The sequence below is a fragment of the Panthera pardus genome, unplaced genomic scaffold (assembly GCF_024362965.1).
Source record: "Panthera pardus isolate Hobbes unplaced genomic scaffold, ASM2436296v1 HiC_scaffold_6, whole genome shotgun sequence".
Classification (NCBI taxonomy): domain Eukaryota; kingdom Metazoa; phylum Chordata; class Mammalia; order Carnivora; family Felidae; genus Panthera; species Panthera pardus.
In genome coordinates, this window is record NW_026526991.1 from 65434706 (window position 1) to 65457212 (window position 22507).

General features: G+C 57.4%; 2 protein-coding genes across 5 annotated transcripts; one reads left to right on the plus strand and one right to left on the minus strand.

Annotated features, from left to right (window-relative positions):
• Nucleotides 1-9788: 9788 nt before the first annotated feature.
• On the plus strand, nucleotides 9789-14035 carry C1QL4 (complement C1q like 4). Its single transcript, XM_019419245.2, is given in 3 exon segments — nucleotides 9789-10775; nucleotides 10777-11032; nucleotides 13179-14035. Coding segments are annotated over 3 exon segments (717 nt in total). The 5' UTR covers nucleotides 9789-10494; the 3' UTR covers nucleotides 13359-14035.
• A 1059-nt stretch (nucleotides 14036-15094) lies between these two features.
• On the minus strand, nucleotides 15095-21539 carry TROAP (trophinin associated protein). 4 transcript variants are annotated; one of them, XM_019419243.2, is made up of 15 exons: nucleotides 21407-21539; nucleotides 21000-21154; nucleotides 20712-20895; nucleotides 20040-20197; nucleotides 19813-19950; nucleotides 19541-19623; nucleotides 18990-19042; nucleotides 18391-18485; nucleotides 17395-17511; nucleotides 17204-17287; nucleotides 17035-17094; nucleotides 16645-16779; nucleotides 15859-16492; nucleotides 15403-15596; nucleotides 15095-15224 (listed from the first exon to the last, which is right to left on the minus strand). In XM_019419243.2, exons 2-15 carry the CDS (start codon nucleotides 21141-21143, stop codon nucleotides 15177-15179), a joined length of 2127 nt encoding a protein of 708 aa, XP_019274788.2. In that variant the 5' UTR covers nucleotides 21144-21154; nucleotides 21407-21539; the 3' UTR covers nucleotides 15095-15176. The 4 variants fall into 4 exon arrangements, with proteins under 4 accessions (XP_019274788.2, XP_019274786.2, XP_019274785.2 ...); XM_019419241.2 differs by having other exon boundaries at nucleotides 16645-16773; nucleotides 18391-18503; XM_019419240.2 differs by having other exon boundaries at nucleotides 18391-18503.
• Nucleotides 21540-22507: the final 968 nt, after the last annotated feature.

Consider the following 22507-nt stretch of genomic DNA (forward strand, 5'->3'; position numbering starts at 1 on the left):
CGAGAGGCAGAAACACTAGCAAAAAGGGATATGCGTCCCACCCAGAGAGCAGAGCGAGAGCGAAGCCGCAGCACAAGAGTCGTCTGCCTTCCTCCCACCTCGACGCTGGGAAAGAGCTGGGATGCCAGATGCCTTCGCTTCAATGCCCTGGGCTCCAATCCTGGCTCTGCTACGTGACCTTGGCCAAGTCACGTAGTTTCTTGGGCCTGTTTCCTCCTCTGTAGAGGAAAGGCTTGGCTCTCCAAAGTCCCCAGTCTTGACCTGGGGGTGGGGTGGGCCTGGTGGCCCTCACACTGCCAGCCCCTCAGCCTTTATCCCGGCCCGGGGAGGGAACATGGCTCTCCTAAGGCGCCTTAAGGCTCACCGAGGGGCCAGGGCTGGGAGGGGCCCCAAAGCGACGCGGGAGCTGCCAGCTGGGGGGGCGGGGGCGGACGGGGCGCTGAATAATGAATGAGACTTAATTGGGCCCGCACTGAGAGGCGGCGCGCTAAGCTCGGCAAACAGCTCGGGCGGCGGCGGCCGCCGCTGGACAAACAAACTCGCTCCCGGCGCTGGAAGCGGGGTGGGGGAAGCAGCGGCGGAACGCAGAGGGAAGGGGCTGGCCGCCTGGCCGCCTGGCCGCACGCAGCCTGCTCTGAGGCCGGAGGAACCCAGGGCTGCTGGGCTGAGCTGACCTCCCAGAGAGTGGCGGTCGGGGAGGGTGCTCGGGGTTCCAGCTCAGGAAGCGAGGGCTGGGCGGGGAGAGAGCGGATTGTGCGGTGGGAGCCAGGGGCCCAAGGGCGACAGGAGTGCGCGGAAAAGATGGAGAAACGAGTGGGGGGCGGAGAAGAGAGGGAGAAGTGAGCGGAGAAAAAGCACATCGAGGGAGGGGCGGTCGGGGGTGGGGGCGGGAAAGGAGCCGTTACCGAGAGGAAAGGGAAGAGCGATGGAGGAACAAGCGAAGGGAGGCGCGAGGGGCCGGGAGAAGAATTGGAGAAGAGTCAAGGAGAGGATGGGAGGTGACCGGAATGAGAACGAGAGGGCGGCGGGGCGGGCAGGAGGCGCCCCTGCCTCCGCCTCGCCCCGCCGCGCTCCCGCCCTAGCGCTCTCTCCAGCCGCCCGCACTCACTTTGTCACAATTACGGGGCCGTCACTCGGCCCGGATTGTTTTCCCCAAATTGTTGTTCTATAAACTGGCGGGGGGTGGGGAGTGGGGGGATCTGACAAGCTGAAGCGGGAGGGGAGGGTCTCAACTGCGGTGGGGGACGTGGCGGAGTATTTACCCACGAAAGGACCGGGGCGGGCGGGTGAATCCGGGGACCCACGCGGGAAGTCTGGTTGGCGTCCCAGCCTCGTTGCTGATCCCGCTTTTAACCTTCCTGGCCCTTCGCAGCCTCGGCTGCCTCAGTTTCTCCAAAAGAGAACTGTGAGGATTGGAGGGTAGGGGCCGCGGAGGCCGTTGCAGGTGGGGCCCAAACTTCCCTGCTTATCCATTCTGTTTTGTTCTTTATACCCTGGTCATAGCGGGAGGGGGTCTATCTCAGCTCAGCCGTCCCCAGAGCTCCTCTCACCCCCGCTGGGTGGCCAGACTTCCACCCGCCGTAAGTCTAGGCCACCCTTTGCCCCGCGCGCGCCCTCCAGCCCCAGGCTCCGCGCCGCCGGGTGCCCCACACCACCTTGTCCCTCAATAGCGCAAACATCTGTTGCGCGCCCACTGTGAGCCAGAGCCGCCCCAGCCTTCCTCCCCCCACTCCTCTCCCCCGCCACCCGCCCCTGCCGGCCCGCCCGGCATGTCGGCTTCGTGACAGCCGCCGCCGAAGCCCAGGCCCCGCGGGAGCGGCCTGAGAGGAGCCGCCGCATGGCTGGCTCCGACACCGGCCTCCCCGGCGGCTCCAGGGGCAACGGAGGGTGGCGGCCGCTGAAGCGAGACGGAGCCGGCCCGCAGCGTTGGCAGAGCTGGGCCGGGAGGGGGGAGAGCCCCTGGGCGGGCTTGTCTCCCGGTCTCTGAGGCCAGTGGGTCTCCTCATTCCATTGCCCTAGGGTCGGCCCGGGCCGGGACCCCGCCTGGCTCTGCTTGCCGGGGACGCGGTTGGCGCCCGTGCCCCCTCCCCCAGTCCGGGTGATTTACACGCGGACTCCGCGCAGCGGCCGCTTCCCAATCAGGAATATCGACCCCGGGCGGGGCCCCCGGGCCGCATCGATCCCTCTAAGGCTTGGGATTTAAAAATGTCAAATTTGCCTTTTCCAGGCGGGCGGAGGGGGCGGGGGAGGGGCTGGAGGAGGGCGGCAGGGCGGCGGGGCGGGGGGACCGCGGGGCATCGACCAGGTGCTTGTGCCCTGAATGAGAAGCGACCTGGTCGTGGCCAGGCCCTGACACTGTGTGGCCATCCTTGGGTTTCAGTCGTCTCTAGATGGGGGCAGGAAGGAAGCCCTGCTCTCTTTCCCATTCCCATGGACCTCAACTTGCACTGGCGTATTCCCAATGAGAGAACCCCTAGAGGAACAAAGACATAACCCAAAATGTAGGAAGACAAATTTGGAGGAGATCCCTAAACATGGACGCAAGGAGAGGTACAGAGACAAAGATATAAAGGCTCCAAGAGACACCCTAGCTATGAGGAAGAGCAAGGCGAAGGGAAGGTGGCTGAGAGCCAGCGAACAAAGCAGGCAACCAGAGATACAGAGTCACCCCCAACTCTGCCCTATAGACCTAGGAGATTCAGCGCTGGGAAGAAAGTTCGGCTTGACCTTTTAGTGTGTTTGAGAGTGGGGGAGGACAAAGCCAGGTGAAGAAAGAGAGTTATTGGGGTAAGGAATCAGACTATAATTAGCATTAGTCTCCCAAGGTGTCAACGAGTAACTGGACCTAAGGTCCAAAAGGTAAGGGTCCCAAGGGCCACTAGCCCAGGCCCCAAAGAGATGGGCTCTCTTGGAAGTCTGATGATCTGATCTGTGCCTGAGACCCACCTTCTCCTCTCTGACCGCCTGGGGACCCAGATGGGCTGGAGAGCACATCCTGTATGTGATGAAGATTGTGTATATGTAGGAGTGTGGACTATAGAAAACTCTAGTAGTGACCACTTCCTTCCCCAGGACTCAGCAAATGGGTCTCCAAGCTTTGCAAAAAGCATCCACTACTTTCAGAAAGCTTGGGGAACAGGTGACATTTTGGGTGGAAATGGTGGAAGGGAGCAGTTGTCCAGACCAGCATCCTCACAGTTAACATCTATCCCCCCCACCCCCAGCAGCATACCTCAGCTGTCACTGTGCACACTGCCATTTCCTACAGAACTGGAGAGAGAGAGAGCTGACAGCAAGTAGTGGGGGGGGGGGGAGCACAGACATGAAGGAAGAGGCTGCAGCTGATCCTCAGACAACACACACCACCACTGACAAAATCAGGTCGACACATTCCTAACGCTGACCCACGCTGTCACTGACTTACACGTGTGATCCACACTCATCCATCCCTGTCACACACACCATCTCTGTGTGCACAGACATGCACAATGCCTCCCAGGTCAAGCTGAAGCGCCCAGTCTTAAGGCCTGTCCACACACCTATTGATATTAGACCTTAAATCGCCTAACCCAAAGAGAGGGCTTAAGTCCCGGCCCCCCGGCCGCCAAATTCTACAACCAGAGCCAGCTCCAACAGCTGTGAGCCAGAGCTCAAGAAGTCAAGTACCAAGATAGAGGCAAAGAACCGGGAGCTGACCCAGCGGTGGGGCTATTAAACGCCTCCCTTACTCTCCCTCCTGCCACTGGCCTCTTTCCCCGCACGTCCACTAGCTGCTCGCCGGCCCGCCGTCCGCCTGTCAGTCGAGTAATGAATGCGCGCTCCGGGCCCCTGGCCCCCCCGGAGTCGTTCATCACTGCCAGCCACCGCCCACCTCTCTGCCGCCCGCCGTGAGGGCTAAGCGGCCCAGGCGACGAGAGCCCCTCTCCCCCCACCTCGACCACTAATTGTCAGATTGAGATGTTGATTTGTCAGCTGGGAGCTAGAGCCAAAGAATCCGCAGTAAAACCCGGACTCCTTGAACTTCCTCTTGGCTCCGTGAGGGTTCTCCCAGCCTTGGAGCTTTTCTGGATTTCATGTGGATGGGTTGGATTTTGCGTGGGAGATCGGGGAATAGAAGAACAGTATCACTCTATTCCAATAGGAGGCGCACCAGGTTACAGACCCTCAGTTGCCCTAGGAAAGCTCCTCTTGGGCGCAGTTCCACCTGTATAGACCAGAGGCCGTTAGGACTTCGTCCCCCAGTCTCCCAGCAGGGGGCGCCTGGGCCACCACCCTCTTCTGCAGCTAGATCCCTGCTTCCGCACTGGAAGCCCCCAAGGCAGCGGTCCTCCAGTCCGCCTTCAGGTCACGCCGGGGGCCATATCCTGCCCTCTCTCTCTCCTGCAGGTGCCTCCGGCCTCCCGCAGTCCTCCGTTTTCCCGCAGGAGGCGTCCCTGTTGCTGGTCCGCTCTCTCCTAGCCCTAGGCGCCTAGGCTGCAGTCCCACCCCCGCCCTCTCCCCAGCCCGGGCCCCGGAGCTCCCCGGGCGGCCGGCTGAGTGACGGGCGGCCGGTGATTATGCGGAGGGGGGAGCGGGGTGCGCCGCGGGCGGCAGCGCTGACCCTTCACATTTCCGATCCGCCGGGACCCTCATCCATCCGAAGCTGCTCTTTGTCTGGCCGCCTAATTGCCGGCGGACAGGATGGATGGCGGGACCGACAGCCGCGGAATCCCTAATAAAGGCCGCGGCCGCCGGGGAGGGAGCGCGGAAAGGAGGGGGAGCAAGAAGGAAAGGATGGAAGGAGGTGGGAGGAAGCACCGGGCCGCGGCTGCCGGCTCAGAGGCGCTGCGCGCGGCGCACACGGGAGCCAGGCCCGCCTAGGGCGCAGGACCAGGCGTCCCGGGTCGACCCGGTTCTGGGCGCGCTGGATATGGGGCTCGTTACGTCTCCTGCTTGTTGGAGAAGAGGAAAGAGCTAGGTGCCACCAACAGAAAGAGCATCCTAGGGCCGACCCGCTTAGCCTTGCCCTCGAGGCTTCGAGCTTGACGCTGCCTCTTGGGCTCCCGGCTCTCGCCAGCTGGCGCCCCTCCTTCGGCCCCCCGCAAACCCCTCCTCTGCTCACCTGTCGGTTTCCCAGCGCGGATCCAATATCCCGGCGGAGAAATGAGGGGTCTGACAGCTGTCTGTGCGGCCTCTCGCCACATTTCATTAACTGGAAGCTGGAGCCGCGGAGGGTGGGGGCCAGGGAGAGCAAAAGGAGGTGGAGAGGGAGGCTAGGGCGAGGAGACGCACCTGGCCAGGGGTCAAGGGCTGAGGAAGTAAGTCAGCAGCGCGATCTGGCCTGACAAACACCTTGCAAACAATCACTACCCCTCCCTGTGGGAGTCAGCGCAGCCCATTGAGCCCAAGGCTGTACAGAGCTGCGGTGCGGGAGGGGAATGGAAGCCCTAGGGCGGATGGCACACTGACCCTCTCGCCTTGTGGCCGAGGCCTGTGGAGCAATGGGGCAAAGAATGCACAGAATCTTGGGCCATGACTGTTTCCCCACCCATGGTGGGAGGAGGAGAGCGGTCCTCAGCCCTCCTGGCCAGCTTTCCTCTCATTCGCCTCTTGATAACATTTTCCTCCGATTTGCTTGGTTTCTTTCTCCATCCCTTTTCTCTGCCCACTCCTCTTCCTTCTGAACAACTCCTCTCCGCTGCTAACTTCTGCCAACCGTTAGCTAACAATTGAGCACCTGTTGGGTGTCAGGCTCCACAGCGCTGGGGTGAGGGATCAGGGACACTGAGCCAACTGCCGGCCCCACACACATAGGTCTCCCCTGAGACTCATTCAAATCTCGACTCCCACTCCTGTCCTGCTTCTTTCATCCTTCCGCTGCCTCCGGTGCCATTTCTCTTCTCCGGGGCACAGAGATCAAAACTCGAGTCCTAGGCCTGCCACTTACAGGGTGATACAGGACAAGCCATGGTCTCCTTTCTGGGACCAGTTTCCTCAACTGTAAAATGGAGACAAATATATCCACCACTCAGGGGTGCTTCGAGGATGTAGTAAGAACTTGCATATGAAAGCCCTACAATACAGTATTATTTCCCTTTCCATGTTATCCCCTGTCCCCTCAGGTGTGCAAAGTTCTTTTCTCTTCATACCAGGCGTCTGGTACCAGGCAACCCAGGCTGCTTCCAGCTCTGCATAATCTTAGATGTGGGAACAGGAAGCCAGAATGTTTGTGAGGGGATGGGGGCCACACTATGAATTACCCTGAAAAGTGAGGAAGGAGAGAGTGCAAGGAAACAAAAGTGCTTTCTTAGATCTTAATGTGACATCAGCCAGCTGGTTCCTCTCCTCTAACAAACGAGGAAACTGAGGACTGTGGAGGTTACACTGCAAGTGACAGGGACAGGTCACACTGTTAGGATCTTTCTTCCCATGAGCCCTCTATTGCTCATCTCCTCACTCTTCTTCTTCCCTTGAGCGGGCCTGGGTCAGTGACAAGGAGTGTGGGAGAAGGAACAAAAGGAGAGAACCTTCAAGGAGCCAGGACCTTTCCACTAGACTTCATAAAATTTTAACACGAAAACTTCCTCAGAGTAGAAGGCACATATCACATGCAAATCATATGCTAATCACATGCTAATCCAAAGTCTGGTCCTCAGAACTCTGACACACACCTGGCTGTAAGCTCTGGGGCAAATTCTTGGGAGACCCCTGGGTTCCAGGCCAAGAGAGACAAGAGATGTGTTCCATTTAGGCTCAGGTTATGGAGTTAGGATTCATTTTAGGATTGAAGAGGAGTCAAGTGTATAATTTGGAATTAGGATCAGGGTTAGTGCAGAGTCAAGGATGGAGGTTAAGGTAAGATTCATATTGGGCTGTGCTTTTATTTTATTTATTTTGAAGTAAGCTCTATGCCCAATGTGGGGCTTGAACTCATGGCCCCAAGATCAAGAGTCACATGCTCCACCGACTGAGCCAGGCAGGCACTCCTGGGCTGTGCTTTTACATAGGGGAGTCTAGGGGACTCTTTAAAGGCCTCCTCTCTCCTCCCATTCCCCCATCAGACTCATCCTCACCTCCACAGCCCTTGCTATGTCCTGTAGCAGACCCTTCTCTGCCTACTTCCCACTCCCAACCACACCACCTTCTTGGGGCCTCCCAGTTCGGCTGCCTGAGGAGCTCTAGATAAATTGTCCCAGATCCCAGCCTGGGCCTTGGCATTTCCTCTTGAGCCCAGACACTTGGCTTCTGGCCCCCGGAGCACCGGCCGGCCTTGACCCTACCCAGGTCCCTCCTCGGCCGAATGTGACAGCTGCAGGGGAAGCAATAAGGACCTGGTGAGCTGGCAGCTTCATTCCAGAGCGTGGGGAAAGAGCAACAGAACATGAATAAATTCATGGAGCTGGCCCCTCGGCTCCCTGTGAGCCAAGCCTGCTCCCCCCACCACACAGACCCGCTGCCGCCTGCAGCCCTGCTGGCCACCGCAGCTCACAGCCTGGGCTGGGGACGGGAGGAGAAGGGACGCTCCAGAGAGAAGAGGGCTGGGACCTGAAAGGGGCTGAGGTGAGGGGCTCAAAAAGAGGGCCTTGGTGAGTAGGAGAGTGGGGTGGGGAGTGGGGCTGAGCAGTGAGGGCTTCTGGTCAGTGGAGGGAGGGCAGGAGAGGAGGGAGGAGGAAGGAGAGGGTGGCAGGACCTGGGGACGAAGGGGCCTGAAGATCGGGCAGCGTAGGCCAGCGTGAGCCCTGGCCTGCTCTCTCCTCTCTGATCCATCCATCATCCAGCCTGGGGGAGCAGTTCCGGAATTAGACATGCACGGGGCCGACATGGCCCTCAGCCCCCCGAGGAAGACAAATGGCGACAAAGACCTTGAATAAAATTTGTATTTATGGTTGGAGGAGGAGGCCCCTCCCCCACTGACTGCCAATCCTTTCTCTCCCAACCCTTTCAAGCATGTAGGGGCCTCTCTCGACACTGGCCCAGCCTCAGCAACCTCTTTATTCCTGCACCATTATGGGATGGGAGGTGCAGGGAAGGGGTACGGAAAATGAGATGAGGGAATCATCTTTTGCCCAATAATCATGCCCTGGTGTGCCCTGTGCCTTCCATTTGCACAACTTATTCCTATATATCACAGTCCTGGCCTATCCTAGTCAATAAGAGGTCCTTTGCAGCTGCACACCTCCAGGGTCTCCAAACATCCTCACTTTTGCCCCTTCTCCAAACTTCTGGCCCTGGAGTCCCTTGTGAGCAAGAAATTTCCCCCAGAGGTGCCAAACCCTAAAGAAGGATGAAGCCACTGGCTTTTTTCATGGACCCTGACCCCTCACAGAGAGGGATCTATCAAAGCGTGGGGACCCTCTTGGTCACTCGGAATGACAGAAACAGTCACCTCTCACAGGAGGGCGCCCAGCATTTAATCTGCATTTTAGTTGTGCTAATTTGCATCACCAACTTCAAATCCCTTCCTCAAACATTTGCTACGTGGGGACCGACTTCTTTGGGTCTCTATTGAAACACAGACTTTTGGGAAGGGAAAAGAGGCAGAGATGCTGGGGCTGGACAAGGTTTGGGACCAGGGCAGGGGTGGTGCTGGGCTGGGCTGGGCTGGGCAGGGCAGGACAAGTGAGCCGATAGCTGCTTTCTGACTCTTTCTCCCCAGCAGGTTCTCTACTCTTCAGTCCTAAGGAGAGATGGCATTCGTGGGGTCCCACATGTAGAGACTAAGAGGAAGCCAAACACAGAAACCTCCCTTCAACCAGCCCTCACACACACACACACACACACACACACACACACACACACAAAGACAACACACAATCCACAATCCCACTCACCCAGGAACACACCAGACCAGGGTCCCATGGCCCGACCGCACTTGCCAGCATACTGTCACAATGCACAGACCCAGAGCATACCACTCTGTTGGAAAAACCGCCCCGCCCCCGCATCTTCCCCACAGTTGATATGTCACATTGGAGTCCGAACACGGACCTGGGTGTCTCTCCGCAGCGCGCCATTTACATTTCTCTCTCGATCTGTCAACCTGTCTCAGCTCTTGTCTCTCTCTCTCTCTGTCTCTGTCTCTCCCCTCTCCCCCTCCTGGGCCTGTCAGTTAGTCTCTTTTCCAAGCTTTGTCTCTGTCTCTGCGTCTCTAGCTGGCTTTCTGTCTCTTTGATGTCTCTGTCGCTCCTTCTCTGCTTTCCTGTCGGTTTCCTGCTCGCTCCCCCAGACTGATCTGTTTTCTCTTTCTCTCTCTCTCCCTCACCCTCTGCTCTGCTCTGCGCTCCCCCCACCCCCACGCACCAACACTGGGGGTCGAGGGTGGAGGTGGCTGGAAATTTGCCTTTTCCAGTTCAGGCCAACATGTACTCATTGAACCCTTTACCAAATGTTATTGGGTCACGGGCACTGAGGGGCGTGGGGTGGCGAATTTCTTTTATTCACCCTTCTTGTATGTTTGTGGGCTTTTCTTTTCTTTTGGTGGAGGGTGCTTTTTAGCTCTGGAATCCACCTCTGTCTTTTTTTCTGCGTGTATCTAGACCCCTTTTTATCCCATATCTATTTCTGGCTTCCTCTGGAATCCAGGAATACCGAACTCTGGGTGCGGTGAAAGTAAGGATAGGGTGGGGAGAGCGAACCCCTGCAGAATCCGCTCAGAACCAGGCAGGCACAGAGAAGCTGAGGGGACGCGGGTGGGGGCCTTTGCCTGCCCCGCCCCCGCGCTTCCCACTCTGGGCGCCAGGGGTCGCTCCGCCCCGGGCCGCTTATAGAGGCTCCCGCCGCGCAGCGGCTCACACCACCCGCACTGCCGCCCCGGGAGGGAGGGGAGGAAGGTTAGGGACGCAGAGAGGGAGAGCTCTAGCTGGGGAGAAACGCGGGGCCAGGCTCTAGCAGGGTCTGGGGCCGTGGCTGGGGTAGAGAGGCGCGTCAGTGCGCTCCAAGAACCAGAGCGCAAACCTCCAAGGAGGTCGCGTCCGGTGGGCGCCACCCGCAGCGCAGAGCCCGGGACGTCCAGAGAGCGGAGAGTAGTCCCCTGCTCCGACCGGGAGCGATCCGTCTGGGTAGCCGGGGACCTAGGCGCCGCCATCCTTGAGAAGGCAGCTGTCCGGAAAGCAGGCATCCTAGATCTGTAAGAAACCAGCCGTCCGAGAAGCCGCTGATTTCAGGAGCCCGGGGACGTTAGGCTGCACAGGAGGGTAATAGAGGACCGCGGGTTTTGAACCGTCGGGAGGCCCCTGGCCCAACTTACGGTGCGGGTGTGGGGGGGGAACCTCCGCCTTGACGGAAGGTTTGGGGAACGGCACCGCTGAGGCGGGAGCCCGCAGGGGCGGGGGGGCCGGGCGCAGCCGTCGGGGGGGTCCCGACCCAAGCCCGAGCCCGGCCACCGCCTCCGGGGCCCGCGGAGAGCCCCGGGCCTCCGCCGCCATTGCGCCAAAGAGTGAGGAGGATCTGCTGGCCCTGGCCGCGTCGCGGCTGAGCCGCCGCAAGCGGGTGGCGGGCGCGGCCGTCGGGGTGGCCATGGTGCTGCTGCTGCTGGTGGCCATTCCGCTGCTGGTGCACAGCTCCCGCGGGCCGGCGCACTATGAGATGCTGGGTCGCTGCCGCATGGTGTGCGACCCACACGGGCCTCGAGGCCCTGGACCCGACGGCGCGCCCTCCTCCGTGCCCCCCTTCCCTCCCGGCGCCAAGGGAGAGGTGGGCAGGCGCGGGAAGGCAGGTCTGCGAGGGCCACCGGGACCCCCAGGTCCCAGAGGGCCTCCAGGAGAGCCGGGCAGGCCAGGTCCACCAGGTCCTCCCGGCCCAGGCCCTGGCGGGGTGGCGCCCCCCTGCCGGCTACGTGCCTCGAATTGCCTTCTACGCGGGTCTGCGGCGGCCACACGAAGGTTATGAGGTGCTGCGCTTCGACGACGTGGTGACCAACGTGGGAAACGCTTACGAGGCGGCCAGCGGCAAGTTCACCTGCCCCATGCCAGGTGTCTACTTCTTCGCTTACCATGTGCTCATGCGCGGCGGTGACGGCACCAGCATGTGGGCCGACCTGATGAAGAATGGACAGGTGAGATGCCCCCACCCCAGGCCCAGAGGCGACAGGGTAGCTTTCTAGATCTCCCTGCACTCATTATTACATTGGAGGGCTGCATTCGAACCCCTCTCCCAACAACGTCATTGAGTCTAGAAACGCCAGGCTGCCAAGAACTTATGAATCATTTCATCTAGCCAAAGAGGAATTAGCGGCCAAAGAAAGGAAATGACCTGCCCAGGGTCTCAACGAGCATTAGGAATGGTGTCAGAATCAGAGCTCGGGACACAAAGCTTAATGTCTCTACAGCTGCTATTTCATGCTCCAACTATATAGGCAACCCTACACCAAACTTGTTTGGTGTCTTTCCCTGCCAGTTATCCTGTCTTTGGTCACCCTCTCTCCTGAGACAGGTCTTCTGGCTTTTGGGTTTCTCAGCCTCACCATGGTCGAGTTACCTGGAGTCTGGCTCCTTCAAATTAGAATGGAATCCGGATCTCTGGCCATGGGCTGTCAGCAGCTGTTCTCATGTGGGGGCATTTAGCTTGGATTTTTGAGTAGAACATAAAAAAGAACGCATTCCCCCCGGGGCCTGGGACCAATTCTACAGCTGGCCTTACCCTAATACTAATACTGAGTCAGTAGGCAGAGGTGGAAATGATGTGGCAGCTCAGGGGCCAGCCAGGCAGCATGACAGAAGGGCTTTGGAGGGGGAAAGAGGCAAAGGGCAGATCAAGCAGAGGCTTTGGCCCCGGGCCTGGTTCTGTAGGCCCCACATCTTCCTGGCAACCTCTGGCCTCCAGGTTCTGCTACTCCCTGCCCCTGTGGTCAGAGTCGGAGTCACTGCCACCTTGGCTTGGGAGAATAGCTCCAAGGACTCAGCTGGAGGGCCGGGACACCCATAGAGGGAACGAGAAGCCTCAGGGGCGGGGGTTGAGGAGGTGCCTGGGCCCCACAAATCGCAGGAGGTAAGACTGGGGCTGAGCGGTGACCTCTGAATGCCCCGCACCATGGGGTGGTGTTGACCGTGGTGCATCAGGCCTGCTGGTCTTGGTGTCCGAACCCAGGTCCTGCTACGGCTGCTGGCTGCCGCACCCTCCAGCTCCAGGACTAGCAGGCACTGCACTGGGGTCTCCTCCCAGCAGGGTCACCTCAGAAACCCAAGAAAAGAGAGTGTGTATGTGTGTCTGTATGGGAGTGAGGGCTGTGTGTGTGTAAGGGAGTGAGAGCATGTGTGCGTGATGTGAGGTTCTGTGGGTGCAGGGTGCCAAGGTGTGAAAATAGAGCAGCGTCTATGTGCATGTGGCACTGAGTAGGTGTGTATGGTCTATGCAGGGTGTCGGTGAGCAGTTGGAGGGGGCAAGTGTCTATCTAGAGTGTGCCGGTTTCTGAGGGAGCGGGGGCCCACGGCTCCCACTCTGTATTCTGCGGCGCGGGCGCTGCGGCCCTGGGGACGGTAAATAGTGATTAGAATAATGATGAATAATTAATGAGTTAATAACCAGCCCCCGCGGGACGGGAAGAGGGGGGCTGGGGAAGGGGCTGGGCACCGGAGGCGACCAGCAGCGAGGCCAGAGGGAAGGAGGGGTTACCTGTTGGGGCAGAAGGCGACCCCCATGTCATGGCGCCGGTGGGGGCTAGAAGGGGAAAGGGCACCCAGAGGCGAGAATGCATCATTGCACCTTCCCATGGCCCGCACCCTTGCTTGCATACATACAGACACACCTGTGCCCTATCACTGAGGGGAGGGAATCCAAGTTTAGGAGGTCAGAGCAGGTTCAGAATGTTAGAAATTATCCTACAGCCTAATTTTATTGTTTAAATAATAGCAAACCCTATATAGCGCTATCTAGGTGCTAAGTACTATTCTAACACACTTCACACGTAGTAACTCACTTAATCCTAATAACCTTATGAGGTAGGCTCTATTATTACCTCCCATCTTATAATTCACGTTGACGACCAGAGCAGGCGTGAAACTTGGCCGAGTCGCACAGCTGGTAAATGGCAGTGCCTGGGAAGCTCAGCGATCTCCTGCCTTCTCCTTGTCCTCCCCAGCCCCTGCAGCCTGCTACCCTCGCGCCGCCTTCACAGGCCCAGCTGCGCCTATTCCGCCCGACGCTTCTCTCCACCCTCAGCTCCGCACCGGGCGTGAGTGGGTTGTTCTGTTCTCCCCCGCTAGGTCCGGGCCAGCGCCATTGCTCAGGACGCGGACCAGAACTACGACTACGCCAGCAACAGCGTCATCCTGCACCTGGATGTGGGCGATGAAGTCTTCATCAAGCTGGACGGCGGGAAGGTGCACGGCGGTAACACCAACAAGTACAGCACCTTCTCTGGCTTCATCATCTACCCGGATTGAGCAGGGCCCCATCCCCCGCGCCCCCGCTCGCCCTTCGCCTCCGCTCCCCTCCTCACCCACCTTCAGCCGGTCCCACCCAAGGCGCCATCCTATCCTTCGAGAGCCTGGCGGTGGGGCAGACCCTCCCGCTCCCGGAGGCGGCCGTGCTGGGCGGACTCTTGGCGCTCCGGGGACGCTCCGAGGTCTAAGTGGACGGGGAGAGGAGGAAGCCGGGCTAAGGAGGAGCAGAGCGGCTCGGGAAGGGACCGCCGGCTTCGGAGTGCGCGCCTGTCAAAGCTGATCCGAGAGGGGCGGAGGTCGGGCCCTCTCTTCTGCTAGGAGCTGGGAAACAGCTTCACCACCCGGAGCTGCAAGCAGAAAGGAAGCCCCGGCATTTGGTGGTGGTGGTGTGTGTGCGGGGATGGAGAGCAGAAACAGAAGCCTATCTCGGTGGGAGGACATGAAACGTTTGGAGGGGTCAGGCTCGTCCTCTGTCACAACTTTCTCTCCTTCCCTCATCCCCATTTTCAGGCTCCAGGCACCAGCCTTGGCAGCCTTCCTGTGAACTGGAGGAAGGAGTGAATTCTTTCCTAGCATTTAAAACTCATTCTGTACAGTCCCCATTTCACCCCCATTCCACCTAGGCCCTGGGGCTACAGCTGCTGTTGCCTCTTCCAATAAAGCAAAGTTGGAGAATGTGTGTGCCTTTTAACTTGGTGCACAGCATGGGGGAAAATGGCTGACCCTTTCCCTCACTCTTTTCAAGGACTCTCGCCCTACCACCCTCTGCCAGAGGTTAAGGCTTACTTATTCCTGGCAAGGTCTGTCTCTGGTGGAAAAGAGGAGGGCTTCTTCTGCTCAGATATGGGAAGGGAGGAGTATCAGCTTCAGGAGAGCTTGGAGACCTTGTACTGTAGGGAGACACCAGCCAGAATGACACTAACAAGGGAGGATTCCAGAGATATGGGTCTGGTCCTTCTGCTTTCTGCCTGATGCAGGTGGACTTATAAGAAGAGGAGCGCTAGGGGCTGGGGAGTTGCTGATGGCTCCTAGGAGTGGCATTGATCTCAAGAAGCAAAAAGAACAGGTCCCCAAAGGCCCACATTTGCCCCCCGCTCCGGTCCCTACCACCACACACACACACACACTCATAGAGCTTGCTGAGGGGTGGGGATGGGCAGGAGCGGTCTGCCTTTAGGATAGCTCTTAGGTTTGGGAGCCTGGGGGAGCCCAGGGCCTGCCTCTAAGCTGGAGGACACTGCCACCGTGTGGGCAATTGGAGAGCAACAGTCGTAGCTGGCCTAGGTCAGCCGGGAGGGAAACAGACATTTGGACACTTTAGAAACTTTATTGAGGTGCCTGGGTGGCTCAGTTGGTTGAGCATCTGACCCGTGGTTTTGGCTCAGGTCATGATCTCTCGGGTTTGTGGAAGGCCCCCGAGTCAGGCTCTGAGCTGAAAGCCCTGGGTCTGCTTGGGATTTTCTCTCTCTCTCTCTGCCCCTTCCCTGCTCTCTCTCAAAATAAGTAAATGAACATTTAAAATAAAAAAAGAGGGGCACCTGGGTGGCTCAGTTGGTTGAGCGTCCGACTTCGGCTCAGGTCATGATCTCATGGCTCGTGAGTTCGAGCCCCGCGTCGGGCTCTGTGCTGACAGCTCAGAGCCTGGAGTCTGCTTCAGATTCTGTGTCCCTCTCTCGCTGTGCCCCTCCCTCACTCATGCTGTCTCTCTTTCTCTCAAGAATAAAACATTAAAAAAATAAAATAAAAAAAGAAACTTTATTGAAGGATAATAAATAAGGGCTAAAAGGAAGGCGCATGGCAGAACAGGATGTGGACGCATCATGATAGAGAGTCCTGTGGGGCAGCAGAACCAACTGGAATAAAACACTGGAGAGAGAGACCTTGTCACAGCCCAGCCATCCTTGAACTGTAGCCAACCCTTCCCCACTGACCACTGTAAAGAAGCAGAGGCTTCCCCACCCCCCTGCCTTCCCTCTCCCCACAACACCCTACTTTCCACAGGCTTGCTGTGCAGGTACAGCTTGGCTGTGAATGGGAGGCTCACCAGGGCGTCCTGCCATTCAAGTAATGTAGCCACAGGGTTGGTGCAGACCCGGGTGGGGCCTGAGGGTGGGGCTCGGCTGGTGTAGAAGGCACATTCATCATCCAGGCGGGCCTCGTGGAAGCAGTGGATGGCAGTCAAACATGCTTTGAGGCGCTGCCTCAGAGCCAGGGTTCGAGGGGCCAGGTTGCTGGGGCCTGAGGGCCGAGGACCACAGAGACTTGAAGGCAGGCTCTAAACTCCCGCCATATCCAGTGCTTCCCCACTCCCCCACCAAGGGCCAAGAGCAGCACACAGCTCGAGGCGCAACTCTTCCCTTCTTCCCGAAAGAGCACCAGGCTGGGGCAGGGTAGGTGGGGAAATGCAAGCAATGGGACCAGCTGGTGCAAGGTGGGGGCCCGCTCCCAGTAAGAGATGAGGACCTCCTTTGTTCATAAGCCCTTCCAGCCAACTCCTTACCTGCCTGGCCTGTTGGGGGCCTCAGTGACCGGAGTGAGTGAATAGGGGGGCTGGCACAGAGTGGGCGTTGGGAGGAGAAGATCAGGTTGGTGGTGGCTGGTGCCCACGGACTGCAGCAGGGCCGTGGGCTGGACTCTGGACTTCTAGGTTCCAGGAAGCAGGCCTCTGATGCCCGAGGCTCTATCCTAGGGGAGGGCTCTAGGAGTCCAGTCTGCCCGTGGGAGTCTGCCTGAAGGGGTCCAGGCTCTACTGGAGGGCAGGGCTCTGATACCTCAGGCTGTTCCTGGACAGGGGATTCTGGTATCCCAGGCTCCCTGCTATGGCTGGACTCTGGGGGCCCTGGCTCTGTTGCAGGGCAGGGCTGAGCTATCTCCAGCTTTGTTCCTGGGCAGGGCTGTGGTTCCCCACACTCCTCTGGGAGGCAGGGCTTTGGTAGCCCAGGGTTCTGTAACAGTCCGGGAGGGTGTAAGTCCCCTGAATTCTTCTCTGGGGCATTGAGAGTTCTAGACATCTCAGCCAGCAGGGGCTGAAGTTCAACCATATCCAGAGAGGAGCCTCCATTCAGGGGGACACACTTGCCCCCTGTGAGCCCTTCTACCTCCTGTCGCAACAGCTGCTGCAGGATACTGATGCGCTGTGAGTGGGAGAAGAGTACCCAGGGTGATGTCAGTGTGTGGGTTCAAGTCTCCACCCACACTGTCCTGTTCCCATACTTCCCTCTCCTGTATCCCCTTCCCTGCTGCGTCACGGCCAATCAGGCATCAAAGCTATTGCCCACAGACCCACCTGCATCTTCAGCTCCTGGAGCTTGGGGGTTGTGCCAGGGTGGGGTCCATGAGGAGCTGCCACGGCGGGTTTCCCAGGACCCTCATGCAAACTCACGCAGCTCTCCTGGTCAAATAACCGGATTGCAATCTGCTCCTGCCACAGGGGAGGAGAGGAGCTGTGTGAGGAAGCCAGGCTGGGGCAGGAAGACCAGGTTCCACAAAGGGGTCCACAAAGAAGGAATCAGGTTAGTTGAGAGGCCCTAAACAGATATTAGGAGGGGCAGCAGAGGAGCAGGGAGATTTGGAGAGTTGGTAGCTTTTCCAGAGAGCCCACGTGCCTGAAACAGCTGGGCCCAGGCCAACAGGACACAGAGCGGGATCTCAGCATGGAAAGCCTTCAGATACTTACCCAGGGCAGGGCAGGGTCTTCAGGGCAAGACTGAGGGGAGAGGCCACTCAAACACTGGGCCTGAGACAGAAGTGAGACATCACAGCTCTCTCTGTACCCATCCATTCCCTTCCTCCCCTGCCCTGGCCTATGCCAGCTACCCGCCCCCACTCTCTCCGCTCTCCCTTACCTGCTGAACTCTGGGGGCCGACAGGATGGGTGTGAACTGGGTTTTGGGGCGAACGGCAAGACGCCGCAAAACTGAATACGAGGTCTGGGGAGAGAGGAGGATGGTTAAACAGGAACAAAACCTAGATTGAGCAGGGATCCCAGCCAGGTTGTTCTGCCCTCGCCCAGCCCCCAGGAGTTGTGGATACAAACTGGAGCTGAGGTGCGAGGCGAGGGTACACGCTGAGCCTGTCCAAAGGGTGATGGATGGGTGATGGAAGGTGGCACCACACGGCCAGGGGAGGGTATCAGGTGGGAGGCACGGCCGTCCTGTGGGGAGGAATGAGGTGGAAGAGGGATCACTCCCCCTTTGCATTCCTATGTCTTCTCATTACAGCAGCCAGTACTATTCTATTAAGACCTAATCAAATCCTGTCTCTCCCTTGTTCATCACCCCTCTCCATGGCTTTCCACTCAATCCAAGCAAAAGCCAAGGCCTCACACTGGTTTATAAATCTTTACCCAATGGGATCTTGCCATCACCCTAACCTCACTTCCTGTCATCCTCCTTACTCTGCTTCAGCCTGGCTGGAGTCCTCTTAAACACACGAGGCACCTTCCCTCTCAGGGCCTTTGCATCTGCGGTTCTTCTGGCCTGGAACATCCTTCTCCCAGATATGTGCATGGTTCACTCCCCCAGCTCCTTTCGGTCTTCACTAAAATTTCATCTTCTCAATGTGATTGCCCAGACCAATCTATTTGAAATTGCCATACCCTCCTCCCCTACATCCACAACCCCTTCAGTGCCCGTTTTTTTTTTTTTAACCTTATCACCACCGCCTGACATGTTACATATTTTACATATGGGTCTATTTTTTGTCTCCCCCTTCTAGAATATAAATTTATTGACTACTGTGTATCCAGAACCTAGAGTACTGTGGAGTGAATGAATGTCAGGTCTGTCTCATTCTCAGCACTGATCTGATGGTGTTACAAATATATACCAGACTGTGACCTCTCAGCCCCAGGCTCCTGACCCCTGGTTAACAGAGGCTAGTCCCCCTCTGGAGAGGCCTTGGGCCCACGGGGCAAACACAGACTCAGCTAGCATCCCAAGGCCCACCCACAATCCTCAGGGCTGGCTGCTGCCAGAGAATTCCCCCAAACATCTCCCCCGCCTCTCCCCATCCCAGAAGGGACCCATCTCACCCTGGTGTGGGTTATCTCTCTTAATGGTACCCGCTGGGCCAGACCTAGGGGGCCCCCTCCTCCTTCATCAGAGTGAGTAACAACTTCATGTTCTCCTTCAGGGAGAGAGGGAGCTATGAGGAGACAGGAAATTTGCTGTAGTGTCTGGAATAGACACCGATGTCTGGCATAGGGTTTTGCAACCTCCAAAGAGGGTATGCGGGTTTGGACAGCCCCCACTGTACCATCAGAGGTGGGGACACATCCAGCACCCCCTTGGAGCCCAGCACTATCTCAGTAATCACTTATTAATCTGAACACCCTGAGTGGGCTAGGGGTGTGATGATGGCTCTTAGGGCTGAGGATAGAACAGTGAGTGGAAGGTAAATCTCATAGGACGTGGCAGAGAGAGGGCTGAAGTGGGGACCACCTCCTTTTACCCAAGGGCAACTGGGCAACCTCTAGCATATCAAGGTCCCTTCCTTTCTGGTTCCTTCTGATGTGGCCTTCCCCTCTCTCCACCACCCCCCACCCTGACCTGCTGAACTTTCTCCCGTCTTGCTCTCGATTGCACATAGCCCGTCTGCCCCTGTTTTCTCCCCATGGCCACACAAACTCACCAGGCTGAACTGAGGTCTCCAGGAGTAATCCTGATGTCTGGCTCACTGAAGTCCTGATGACAATAAGGACAGCAGCTAGCAGTCACTGAGTACCAAGTATGAGCTGGGCACTTTGCTAAGTGCTTTACAAACACCATCTCATTTAATTCTTCGCACAACCACCTCTAATGATACAAACATTATCCATATTTGACCGATTAAAAAAAAACTGAAGCTTGGTGGTTAGGGCAAGCTTACACAATTAGTAAATGCTGAATCAACCCCAAATTCCATTTATTGCCATCATCTATGCTGTAGCCACTAAGCAAAAGAGATAGCATTTCTCATTTCTGTTCCTTCTTCCCCCACCACCCAAAAAAAACTGGTGTCATACTAAAGCCTGGCTATGGAGGCTGAACCCTATTCCAAGGGTTCACCCTAAGCAGCCACAAGTTTCCCTTTTCCCTTCTGGGTTGGTGGGAAGTCCTAAAGCTACTGGAAGATGCTAGCTCTGAGGGACCCCTGTATCAGACATTGGATCATTCTTTTCTAAATGATCCTTTCTTCCTCACCGGCTGCTGCCACCTGTCCCTCTTCTTAGCTCCTGGAAACTGGGGTGCGCAGAGGGGTGAACGGAAGGTCCTGAAGGTGGAATCTGACCCATGGGAGAAAGAGAAAAAAACAGAGTCAGAGGTGGACCTCAAAACTTCAAGCTTCCACCAGCCCCATCAGCCTCCACAACCCTCTCTGGTTCATCATGAGGTATCTTCTCTCCTAAAGCTCAGCTTTGTCCCAGGAAAGAGCTCCCAGAAGCACTGAGTATCAGCCCCTCAAGGGCACTCACCAGAGCCTCTAGCCTCTGGGGACACAAGGTCCGGCCGCGGGGTCCTGGTCCCTCCAGCCTCGAGAAGCAGGAAGCCCTGGCAGGGTCCAGTCGGTGGGTGGGAGTTCTAGGGGCTAAATATGCAGAGGCCCGGGCACCCTGACACCACAAAAGAGGCTGTCAACACAGGCTCAGGAGTCCGTCCTCAGTCCACACCAGCCTGATTTTCTCATATCCTGTCTTATTACCTGGCCTCTACGGATGGTGCCTCCCTGGCTCCCTCGAACCAGTACTCTCTGAGCCAGACTGGGCTGGCGCCCCAGGCGACAGCTCTTCACCCCCTCACCTGACAGGATGGTGGCCAGGGCTGCAGGGTCAGCCACAAACTCTATGGTCCCTGGAGCCTCTGCAAGAGAAGGAAAAGTGAAAAGGAACCAGAAGGAGGAAGGCTAAGGGGCCACGGACCCCAGTGTAGTTACCTAGAAGTACAAGAGGGAGCTGAAGAGACTCATATTATTGAACTCAGTTCAGCAAAATTCATAGAACTTTACTTTATGTAAGATACTATTCTAGGCACTGGAGCTCAGAGACGAATGAGAAAGCCCAGCCTCCATCCTCCAGAAGTTACCATCAAACTACAGAGAGGTAACAGACTCAAGCCAAAGTATGGACATGTTATAAAAGAAGTACTACAAAGTATGAGAACACAGAGCAATTGGTTGTGACTGAGGAAGCTGGAAAAGGCTTTAGAAGAGATGACCTTTTGCTGAAAGAAGGAGAGGGCTTCTAAGAGTAGAGAGTTTTCCAGGAGCAGGTTCCAAGACTCTTACAGTAAGCAGATCAGGGTAGTGGAAAGTTCACAAAGGCCGTTCCCCCACCTCCACACAAGGAGACTGTGTTTTCAATCCTACAACAGGTACCTGTCTGGGGAGGGGGCCTAGGTCCCACATTTTGTCCCCCAGGGCTAGGCCTCAGTTCCTCCAAGGGGTTCCGGAGCTGAGTGCTCTCCAGTGATCTTTCTGATTTCTCCGTTTGATGTGTGACTTTTGGCGTGGGGCCGGCTGAGTCGACGGGGTGTTGAATACTGAGCTTCTGCACCAGTCTCTAAGGGAGAGGGGGACAAAAAGCTGGGGTTCAGCTTTGGGGTGCATTGCTGGTATGTGCTGCCTCCTCGTAGCTACTGTCTTCACCCACCAGGCCCTTCTTACCTTTGGATCTTGGTTCTCCTGATCCAGGATGCGGGGTTTGACTGTAGGGAGAGGCTGGCGTCTCTGAGAACGTACGGGAATCTTGCTAGGGGTAGGAGATACACCCCTCAGGAAAGGATCCTTTGTGGCTTGGAGGGTAGTCATGACGGCTACAACTGAGATGGGGAGGAAAGGATCTGGGATCAAAGGTCAGTCAGCCAGTTCGGCGCATCAGTTCTGACATTCCTGAAGCTCCCACCTCCTCCCAAACCCATGAGTCCTGAAGACCGATGCTTCCAAGGCCACTGTTCTGGGTGCCACCTCCAGACATCCCGAGCCTACTCTTTCACCCCAGGACCCGGAGCTGCCTCTCCTCCCTGTGAGCCCCGCAGTCCCCATTCCGTCCAAGATCTCCATGCCGCACCTACCTCGGAACCGCTCTGGCTCACTCACGCTGCCTCCGCTTTTTCCTGACTCTGGCTTCCACGGCGCTCCTTCCCCAGTTTGTAAAATACGCCGAGCGCCTGATTGGCTCTTCTGCGCTCCCGCGGAGGCGCGTGACACCTGGCTGAGCAGTCCAATCCACAGGCTTCGGAGGCGGGGTCAGAAGAAGGACTAGCTGTCGAGCCGCTTTCTGGCCTGGAAAAAAGCTGACCCGACTCAGTCAGCCAATCCAAGAGCGGAGCGCAGGATGGGAGGCGGGATAAGAGAAAGGAGGAGGGCGTTCTGAGGCCGGGGAAGGCGTGGCACTCCAAGTCGGGGCCGCAACGGGCACTGCGAACTCTCGCGATATCTCGGGACTGCTGTGACAAGTACGGTTCTCGGGGCTTTGCGGGAGGGGCGGTCCGTCCGGAAAGAGGCTAACGGTGTAGGAGGCTGGCCCGACCCCCCAGAGGCCACTCTGACCGAGAGCAGCGTTAACCTTTGGGGACGCAGTTCCAGACACGTATAGGAAACATCTGCGCGTTGTATCTGGGATGGGAAAGCGCTTCCAAACCGACAGAGAAGGCTGAATGGAATAGAACGGAGCCTAACAACAATAAAAATAAAAATAAAGCATCTTTTCCTCGCAGGAGCCTCACGACCCGGCGAGGTGTGGTCTCCATTTCACAGATAAGAAATAAGACTCAAACAGTGTCACTGGAACCCACTCAACACAACAGGCCTGGAGGACTGGGAGAGGGGTGTCACCGGCCTGTTAATGGCAGGCAGGGGTGTGAAACAGAGAACCAAGAATACCCTGGTGAGAATGGAGTGGTGACCTCTAATGGAAGACGGGGAAACGGGCGATGGTTTCAAGTGTGCAGGACTCTTCTCTCTGACTACAGTGGTTTCTGTTACTCAAGCCAGGAACCAGGAGTTATTTTTGGACTCCTTTCCTTACTCTTACAATCTCTTGCTCACTCTTACTATTTTTCATATCTTCGCAATTCATTTTTCTTCTTCATCGCCACCACCCTAATCCACCCTAATCTCACCTAAAGGATTGCAAGAGTCTCATACCCTCCATTCTCTCTTGCTCTCCACTT